The 10,972-nt window shown below is 36.8% G+C and overlaps 1 protein-coding gene across 1 annotated transcript; it reads left to right on the forward strand.

The window, feature by feature from the left end:
- Positions 1-204: 204 nt before the first annotated feature.
- Positions 205-1,146, forward strand: LOC103566825 (olfactory receptor 10R2-like). Its single transcript, XM_008543358.1, has one exon. It carries the CDS (start codon positions 205-207, stop codon positions 1,144-1,146), a length of 942 nt encoding a protein of 313 aa, XP_008541580.1.
- The last annotated feature ends 9,826 nt before the right edge of the window (positions 1,147-10,972 follow it).

Consider the following 10,972-nt stretch of genomic DNA (forward strand, 5'->3'; position numbering starts at 1 on the left):
GCAGAAAAATAGCACTGTGAGTGCATGTTAGTTTAGGATAATTCTGGCTAATTTTCAGCGCTTTTTTTCTTTCCCATACCAGTTATTTATCATTCATATCAGACTGGTGCTAGCTACTTTATGAGGGTAAGTCTCCCTGACTTCTCAGCTCCAAAGGCTTCTGCACCTGATCATATTGGCTTTATTCCACGGGATCAGCTCTCCATGGCCAATTCCTCCTGTGTTACTGAGTTCTTACTGCTAGGTTTCTCCAGCTTTGGAGAATTTCAGCTTGTCCTCTTTGTGGTCTTTCTCTGCCTCTACTTGATCATCCTGAGTGGAAACATCACCATTATCTCAGTCATCCGCCTGGATCACAGCCTCCACACACCCATGTACTTCTTTCTATGTGTCCTCTCTACCTCTGAGATCTTCTACACAATTGTCATCCTGCCCAAGATGCTTATCAATCTGCTCTCTATACTCAGGACACTCTCCTTCATGAGTTGTGCCACTCAGATGTTTTTCTTCCTTGGTTTTGCTGTCACCAATTGCCTGCTCCTGGGAGTGATGGGTTATGATCGTTATGCTGCCATCTGCCAGCCTTTGTATTATCCCATCCTTATGAGCTGGAAGGTATGCGGACAACTGGTAGCAATTTGTATTGTTAGTGGCTTCCTAATTTCTCTGGTGGGAACAAGTTTAGTCTTTAGCCTCCCCTTCTGTGACTCTAACAAGATCAATCACTACTTTTGTGATATTTCACCGGTCATCCGTCTTGCCTGTGCTGAAACCTACATCAATGAACTGATCATCTTCATCTGTGGGGTCTTGGTACTCATTGTGCCCTTGATCTTTATCTGCATATCTTATGGCTTTATTCTCCGTACCATCTTGAAGATCCCATCAGCTGAAGGTAAGCGAAAAGCTTTCTCCACCTGTGCCTCTCATCTCATTGTGGTCATTGTCCATTATGGCTGTGCTTCCTTTGTCTACCTGCGACCCTCGGCCAGATATACATCAGGCAAAGACAGGCTGGTGACAGTGACCTATACCATCATCACCCCACTGTTGAACCCTATGGTATACAGCCTCAGGAACAAAGATGTACAGCTGGCCATTCGGAAAATGATTGGGAAGACTGGGTTTCCTCTTAAGAATTTATAATTCGATCATTTTTCAACAGTACACCCACATCTCATAAACGTTTCTACCCCATTTATCTTATAACTATGTGGCCTTGATGAGTTGTTTGACACTGTGGAGTCTTAATATTCTCTAATGTAGGAAGGCATAGTATTATGTGCTTCTCAAGTTGTGGTAAAGATTAAGGGGGATAGCAAAGTATCTGTCACTAAAGGATTACTCTCCTTCTCCTCTTCTTCCTCCAGGTTTATAGTTCTCAAAAAAGGTCTTAATAACCATTATCTTTTGCCCCATGTTTGTTTTTTTGCCCAAAATGTCTGACTGTACCCTTTGTTTGAGATTATGTCCAGGTTGAAAAGAAGTACTCAGGTCTGAAAGTTGCATAGATCTAGGAGTATGACAGAAGGAGGAAAAAAGTTACCACACTACTAACTAGATTTAAGTTTGACATTGGTTAGGTCATGACTTTAATAAAGCTATGATTCTTCTCTGAATCTAAATTTTAAAATACAGAAAATGGGGATAATATAATTTTGCTTTTCAACTTCACAGGGTTTTTGTTTGTGTTTAATGGATAATATGAAAGAAAGTATATGTAAAATATAAAACTGCACAGAATGTAAGACTCTTAGTATATTAAACAAGACTTTGCAAATCTCTGCAAAGTCCTTTTACTTCTTTGATACTCCCAAAATAATATTTCTGGATGTCTTTTCTGACCACTGCTTTGAACTACACATTATGTAACACAGAAGATGTGCTACATAAATGCATAGAAAATAATAACCATCCAGTCCCAAATCAGGCTGAAGAAGACGTCTGCATGGACTTCCACACTGAATTTATTAAGAAGAGGGAGCTTCCCAGTTTCAAATTTATCATCAGGCTATATAATATTAGAGAGAAAATGACTGTGGTGGTCATCTCATTCTATCTCTCATCTGTACAGAAATTTCTTCATCAGCATCTCCAAGGGAAAACAGCCTGCACTGACGTTAGATCAACAATTTCACAAAATGTACGTTCCTACTGTTTTCAGCTTTCGTTATTATCTCTCCTTATTTTAGCTGATATTTGCATGTCTTGGGTTTTCATCCTTTCTCTCTCTGTTGTCATACAATAAATCTAAGCTTGGTTCACAGATGTTTGAGACAGTTACAATAATAATCTGAATCTTTCCCATTACTCATGTGACCTGAATTTCAGACACCTCATCTTCTTGTGCGCAGTCCTCTGGATATGCTGCAGCCTATCAATATTCTTTTTAAAGTATAATGAAGAAACTAAAGTTCATATTTCGTGTGTGACCCCATTTCCACGGTAAAATGTAACTGTTTTCTGCTTTGTTAATTTTATTTAGATTTTCAAATTAAAGTGTATAAAATCATCAATAATGCTTTCCTACTTTTAAATTATTACCACTATAGTTATTTTTGTCTCTCATTTTTCAGTTTTTGAATTAAGTGCTTTAATATTACTTTCAATATGATTAGCTAAATAATTAAGGCATTTACAGCACTACATATCTCTTTTTAATACAACATTGGCCATCTCAAATTTTGTTCTGTTCTGTTTTTGTTTCCTAACAGGCTTGCAATTGTCATTTATTGGTTGCATATTTTTTAAGAATGAAATATTTATTCTTTATATATATTTCCTTGCTGATATTTAAATAATTTCTGTTGTTTATAGTTTTTTGTGTGGGTTAGTGAGTGAATGTGATTGGTGTAAGTTCTATTTTTAGAATTTGTTGAGTTTATTTTTGGTTTATTCCAAATTATTCCTGGTGAAGTATTTTCATTTAGATTCAAATGGAATGTATATTAAGGATGCAATCTTAATTTTATTATTAAACAATATTAGTATGCAATATCAGTCTTTGTTTTATGCGTATGTGACTTGTCATGGTTTCACAGTGCTGCATTAAAATACTTCTTTTTCCATTCATCACAAGTCAATACTTCAGTAACATATAATAAAAATGAATTATTAGAAAAATGAAACAAAAAAACACCTGAACTGTTCTATTCTCTGTTCCAAAAGATGTGTCCACTGATTGGATGTCTCAGTAAAAGCAAATTCAATAGAAATTGCTTCCTTACATTCAACTTCTATACCCATCTCATCACAAGTTAATAACAAAGAGCTGGCACTAATACTGAAGACTCTTACCTGAGTAACATTGCTTTATATTTCTCCCATGCTAGGGTAAGATTGGAGGTTTTCATTTACAGCAGTTAAACCAGAGGTGCTCTGGACTAGAGATACCAGGCTGAACTGAGGCAAATGTGAGGACCTGCACTTAAAACAGAGGATTACATGTGAGTGCTCCTATAGCATGGAGCATCACCGGTCTCTTTCCCACACTCAGGCCCCAAAAAACTTGACAGCCAGTCTTAAACAATTCCTTTAGGAAACAGGAGAATTTCTTTCTGACAGAGGTGATTATAAGTTAGGAGCTACTTCAACAAAATGAGTAACATTTCTCCATATGACTCTCCTGCATTGGAGCCCACCAGTCCACAAGGCACACCCATGTACAGAGTTTCTAACAAGCTTTTAAGTGCCACACAGAGGAATATATTTGAACATCCAAAGCTTGCCAGACATTTGAAGACTTGAACATGAAACACTGAGATCAAAATATAAGAGCACAAAACTCTCAGAGGAAATATAAAAAATGCATAGAATACAAAATATTGTAATTAATATCATCATGTAAGATACATTGCATTCATGAAACAAGAGTATATCATCTTCACTTTTTTATGGAAATAAAACACACTGATAGAAAAGTGTACAAATCATGATTGCCACGTCAATAAATCATCGCAAAGTGAATAAAATTGGTCAAAAAAATAGAATACAATTGTCCCCTGGTATCCATGGGGAATTGGTTCCAGGAAACCCCGCAGATACCAAATTCTGGGGATGCTGAAGTTCCTTAGTTGGCCATCCCCTTCTGCTGTTTCCGTATCCGAGGATTCAACCAACCGGGGATCTTACACATACAGTACTGTAGTGTGAACTACATGATCCACTGTTGATTGAATCCCGCGATGCGGACCCCGTGTATGCATAAGGCTGAAAGTATTAGAAACACCTCATTACTCACTCCCTCTTCTCCAACAGAAACAACTCCTGTGGCTTCTAATATCATGAATGAGTAATTACCTTGTTTCAAACTTTGTAACAATAGAACTTTAGAGAATGCATTCTGGACAATTATTTTTATTTTTTCCTCTCTTCATATCTGCTTTGTTTATCATGACTTTGTCCATAATGTTTATTCAGTCTTATGTTCTTCCAAGTTTGGACTTCATTTATGAAGTGGGTTTTATTTCATTTCTAACGGCTTCCTGATCTATCCTCTCTCTTTCCAAAACTTCTCTTCCTCTAATCATTCATAACTGAATTCTTTCAAATTCTGATGTTTGGTATTATTTCACATATTCTATTACTTCTTTAATTCCTTTTAGCTTATTTTTAAATATTTGGTTAGAGTTTTTTTCTATTTTGTGAGCATATCTTCCAAGCACTTGCAAGTTGTGTTCCCTGGGAATCACACTCTGAGATAGCTGGGCATCTAGGATGTTTGTAAATAAATGCACGGGATTAGCACCTGTGCAATGAGGGGTCTATATTGGGCAGATAGAGAAATCAAGCTGAATGTAATACTAGTGACAGTCTTAGCCGGCCCAACAGTGAGCTCTGTAGTAGAATGACCATTCAGAGGTGTTCTGAGTTGAGCCAAGATGGCCAGGACTTTATAAACCTGCATCAGTCAGTGTTTGGGTGTGGGTTGCTACAGGAAATGGTTGTTCCTTTGGATGAGGTCTCTATGTTACTGACAAAATGCTTGAAGAGGCAGACAGCTGAAGCCTGCCTACTCACAGCACTATCATCAGCTGGGGCAGTAAGTCATTGATTTGAAGGAGAATCTGGGCAGTGCATCTTGGTTTTCACTATATAGGCAAACAGTTATTCCTATAGGGATGTTGAATTGCTGGGTTTTTTAAAATATATAATAACTTCGTATGGAATCTGAGCATGCTCTTTTTCTGAGTTCATGTTTACATGAGACTAGTTTTCTTATACTCTTAGAAGGGGAGGCTGGTCTATCATGGTATTCCTAGTTTTCTAACTGTAGAACCCCTATTATGTTGTCATCAGAAAGTATTCAACTGTTAATTGGAGTCTGTAACTTTCCTTGTTTTAGCTGATGTTGTCAGGTTGGCCAATTGATTTTTAAGTTAGTCTCTTTGGCAATTGTTTTTTGTGCTTGTCGTTTTCCTGATGTTAGGACAAACAGAAGTTGTTCTTCTCCTCTGCTTTCTCTTTCATAATTTTTAATAAAATATTTTGTTTTCGTTGAGTATATTTTGTTGCTACAATTTTTTAACATGTGGCCACGGGGGTATTAATTTCCTTTTTTTTTTTCCTGAAGATTGGCCCAGAGCTAACATCTGTTGCCAATCTGCCTCTTTTTTTTTCTCCCCAACACCCCAGTACATAGTTGTATATCCTAGTTGTAAGTCATTCTAGTTCTTCTATGTGGGATGCTGCCACAGCATGGCATGATGAGCAGTGTGCATGTCTGTGCCCAGGATTCGAACTGGAGAACCCCAGGCCACTGAAGTGGACCATGTGAACTTAGCCACTCGGCCACATGGCCAGTCCCCTTAATTTCCCTTCTGCATTCACTTTTTTCCTTATTTTACCTTTAATTAAGAAATAATTTACTTAAATAAAATTCAAATATTTTAAGTGTAAGTTATTTGCCAGTTTTTACAAATACATGCACTCGCTTAATCACCACACCAATCAAGAAACACAATATTTCTGTCACCCTAAAAGTTATTTTGTGCCCCTTTCCAGTTGACTCCCTGCCTCAAGACAACGCTGTCTTGATGTATTTTTTCCAGCTTTCTTGAGATATATTGACATATAGCATTGTCTAAGGTTAGTGTACAACATGATGGTTGATACATGTATTGCAAAAAGATTACCGCACTAAGGTTAGTTAACACTTCCATAATCTGACATAATTATGTATTTGTGTGTATGTGTGGTGAGAACATTTAATAGCTACTCTTTTAGCACCTTTCAAATATATAATACACTATTGTTAACTGTAGTCAATATGCTGTACATTAGATTCCAAGAACTTATGCATCTTATAATTGGAAGTTTGAATTCTTTGACCAACATCTCCCCATTTCCCCCAACCTCTAGCCCCTAGAAACCACCATTCTACTCTGCATGTCTATGAATTCAACTTTTTTTGATTCCAGATATAAGTGAGATCAAATAGTATTTGTGTTTCTCTATCTGACTTATTTTACTTAGCATAATGCCCTCAAGGTCCACCCATGTTCCACAAGGCAGGATTTTGTTTTTTATCACTGAATAATATTTATACATATATTTCACAGTAGTTTGTTCTTTTTATTGCTGTGGTGTTAGCTGATGGTCAGGAGCTGAACTATGATTGTAAACTGGGAACCTCAATTCTTCTCCATGAGGTCCTCTCCATGGGGCTGCTTGTAGTTTTTTACAGTATGGTAATTGGGTTCAAAGGGTAAATGTTCTAAGATCCAGGAAGTGGATGCTGCTAGTCATTTAAGGTGTAGCACCATGACAGTGTATTTTATTGGTCAAAGCAGTCATAATGGGACCACCCATTTTCAAAGGAGAAGGGACATAAAGCCCACATCTCATTGGGAAGATGATCAAAGTATTTGTGGTTATTCAGTTTAGTATGATCTTTCTGAAGATCATAAATTGCTTACATTCTTACACTTGCAATATATATTCACCCTCCTCCAAGACACCACAAAATCTCATCCAATCACAACATTTGGCTGCCTCTGGCTCAAGGTCCAGGATCTTGTGATCTAAATCGAGTCCACATACATATGGTATAGTTTAGGTGTAGTTTCTTTCAATTTGAAGTTCTGTGAGTTAAAGATGCAGGTTATCTGCTCCTGACATATGAAATTTATGAACAAAAGAAAGTGCTGTTAAATTATTGAGAAGAATTTAGAGGAAATATTTAAAAAATCCAGAACTTGTTGGACTTGAAAATAAAATTGCTTCTCATCTCTTCCCCAATCTGTCCTAATAAAGATTCTCAAAGGAAGAAATGGCTTCAGGGAGAAAATCAAATCAAAGATTCTATCAGGAAACCATTGTCTCAGAGTAAATATCTCAAGAATGTGGCTGCAAAACTCTTGGTTAGAACTCAGAAATGTTTAAGTCTATATCAAGAAAGGTTTATAAGTATCCCAATAGCATAAATCCTCTAAGTTAAGCAATAGCTCTTTTTAAGAGTCTTAAGGGAATTGTCATACAGCAGCCTCACAGATAGCCCATAATGAAGAAAGAAATGCGGACGTGACTTTTGCCTAATAAAATTAACTTTATAAATTGATACTTTAGAAACCCACAAAGTTTTTTTAAAGAAATTCTATCAGCCTATCCTAAAAAGGATGGAGAAAATAAAAGCAAAAATACTTTAAGTCCTCCAATGTTCTTACATCCAGGAGTGAGACTGAGAAAACTGTTCATCTACAAATACTGGCTGCGTCTTATACACAAGGAAGAATTATCAGAGAGTAAGAAAAAGACTCCTCAGTTAGAGCCAAAAGCCATGGAGAATCATTCTCAGGAAATAGGACTGGGTTCTGAACAAGGGACTGGCAACAAGAGCCCAGCTGGATTTCAGAATTTTTATGCATCAGTGACTGCTATGATCCTCATTTCCCCCTTTTCCAAAAGGGAGTATCTAAGGCAGTTATCATATGCCTAGCTCACCATGGCATTTTGCATATGTCAGGTGTGGATAATTTGCATCTTTTTAGTTCACATGGAAAGGAATTGAGACTCCCGGTCTACAGTCATAGCTCAACTCCCGAGCATCAGCCAGCACCATCCTGCCAGTCACGTAAGTGAGCCATCTTGGAAGTCAGTCCTTCTACCTTAGTCAAGCTGCCCAGTTGACATTGTACGGAGCAGAGAATAAGCCATTGCCAAATTGGAGATTAATGAGCAGAATAAATAATTATTGTTGTTTTAAATCACTAAGTTTTGGGGGACATAAATATTTCTACCTTTTCGTGTGTACTTTCAGGTGTTCTATTCAGCTATGTAGAGCAGTCAAATAAAGTTGAGACATTTATGAGTCATCTACTGCATTTTGCATACTGTATCAGGGATCTAGAGAATAATGGGAGGGGCCAATACTTGGGTATGACAAAGGACTTCCTGTCAGATTGCTGATGGCCTGGTAGAGGAGATAAGATATGGACCTAAATACTGAAAAAGTCAGAACTCATTACAAGGCATAAGTTTTGTCTAAACTGCTATGGTGTTTTAAAGAAGGGAAATCAGGAAATACTCATGCAATAGTTGAAAATGGAGGGATACTTTGGTGGGACAGGGTTATATATTGGACAAAAGGAGGTAATGGCCCTTTTGACTGAGAAATTATTTGGCTTCTATGCCAGCACAGGCTCCATCACCATGAGGACCCCATCTTAGAAGTACTAAATGGAGGAGTTTGATGTCCAATGTGGCGAATCTAGGTTTATCTTTTACGATACTTTTATGTAACTATAACTGTAATTAAGAATGTAACTAGTATGTAAGAATGGCCAAGATGGCCATTTTTTCATCACTACAAAGTATTTTTATGTAAAAGAGTTTGTCTTCTTATATATAGTCTCCTAAATTATATTACATTGTATATATTTTGCTAAAGATAATTTCAAATTTTTAATGTTTCTACTAACTAAAAATGTCACTCAGGCAACCCACACATGAAGAAGATAATGAGAAATTATACCCATAAAGTAAGATTAATAAAAATCAGAAATCACGTTAGTGTCTGGCTGCTGTAGAAAACATTCTATGTAGTTTGTTAGACACAAAACTCAGTCACTTTGTATTAAAATTGATCAATGTACTAAGTACAAAGTGCATTTCTGGAGCTTCCTGCTCACTTACTGCTGCTTCCTACAGTACAGATTTAATTTTCCTAATGTCTACATACTCTATATTCAGCAACTTTAGATTCTAGACTGCACAGCAGCTTCTCCTAAGTTTTTTAAATGAATATGACATCATAAAACAGCACTATTCTAGTTAATTATGGGTGCATCCTAAACAGAACATCATCTTTATTTACCCCATGGTGAGTTTTTCTGAGATTCAGCATTGAAGCGAAAGTTAAATCCAGTAAGAAAATCTGGTAGGTAGCTGCAAGAATGCCAATTAATTTCACCTGCCATATAATCAAATTATAAAACATAAAGTCTGTGACAGTTGTATATAAGAAATTTCTCAAAGAGGTAAAAAGGAACATTGTAACAAAATGTCAAAAGTCAAAAAGAGAAGATGAAATAGTAAAAATAGAGTGAAATGATTTAGATGAGATTGGACATAAACGAGGAACTCACAATTTGGGTCTATGAATGGGCTTTAGATACTGTGTAAACTCCTTAAATTGTAAGCAAATTTCCCCATCATACATACATGAGGGTAATTTCATTTTTGGATACTGCTTTCAACAGATTTTCAAAAAAATATCTGTGGCAAGATGTGGGCAAGAATGATTAAGGTGTTTAACTATGGCTATACCACTGGTCAGGCCACCTATTTGATTCATTTTACAAAAAAATAAATTTTGGAAGTCAATATTTACCAATAAACCCCATCACAATACCTTATTCTAGAGGAGAAACAGGCTTTAGGGGCATATAATGAAGAAACGGGATTTTTTCTATCTTAGTTTCAATGGAGACACAAAAGTAGAGAGAGGAAAATGCCCCATCTGTTTGAGAAAAATAAAAATGTTCAGTCAAAAAGGGATGGAAATACATTCTTTGGAGGAAGCTATTGGAGTTCTCGATATTTTATCTCCCCTCAAAAGAAGAACCACTTCAAGACTTTGATATGTATCCCATGGAGTTAAAGGTGCTGAGTGGAGTGGGATCTGATTCCATGGGTGAAATCTGAATGTAGGAGTCTGTGGCTATTGGTGTGAAGTACCAGAGAAGAAAGGGAGATGTCTGCAATTCATCTGACTATGGGAGAGGCAAGGATGCAAACATTTTCTTTTGCATCAGATATGGGCCAGTTAAGGGAAAAAGTCAATCTAGAATCACTTGAAATGAATTTACCTAAGAACCCCCAAAAAAGACATGACTCAGAAAATTGGAGAACTCTCAGAACTAAGTGGCAAGTTGACAAGCTGTCAGCCAGAGGTCGCTTCAACCCTGTCACAAGAAAGGTAGCAAAAGCTCCAAGTAGGAAATGCTTCCAAAAACCCATGAAAGCTCAGCACATGAGAAGGACTCAGTGTCCAACACCTTCAAAGCCCTGAGAGCACCAGTGCCAGAGCATGACAGTAACAGTCAAGAAAGACCATTCCTCCAACTGTTCCTTCTCTCTCTCCAATGTAATCTTCAAGGATAAGAGGAAAGTTAGTAGTGAGAGAAGTGGTGGCTGACAGAGCTAATAAATAAGTGAACCTCCATTGGCCCCAATGTAGATTCACGAATTAAAGAATACTAACACCAGAGAAAGGGGAAAATTTTAGCATTAAATGAAATTTAGACTTTTGGTTATTACCGTGAACTGGGTAGATTTGGGAACACGCTGAGATTCCATCTCAGAAGCTGAAAAATAATACCCTACAGACTGGATTTAAAGGATTGTAAGGATAAAAATATGTTTTATGATACACATCTTATACAGAACTATTATTTCAGTGAATTGCTTATAGATATAGTATGCATGTGAAAAGGGGCATTTTTTCTTATAGAATCTAAAATATAATAATATT

Source organism: Equus przewalskii, unplaced genomic scaffold (genome assembly GCF_037783145.1).
Source record: "Equus przewalskii isolate Varuska unplaced genomic scaffold, EquPr2 ChrUn-6, whole genome shotgun sequence".
NCBI classification, from domain to species: Eukaryota; Metazoa; Chordata; class Mammalia; order Perissodactyla; family Equidae; genus Equus; species Equus przewalskii.

Coding starts and splice junctions, on each gene's coding strand:
- LOC103566825 (XM_008543358.1), top strand. CDS start 205: ATGGCCAATTCCTCCTGTGTTACTGAGTTCTTACTGCTAGGTTTCTCC.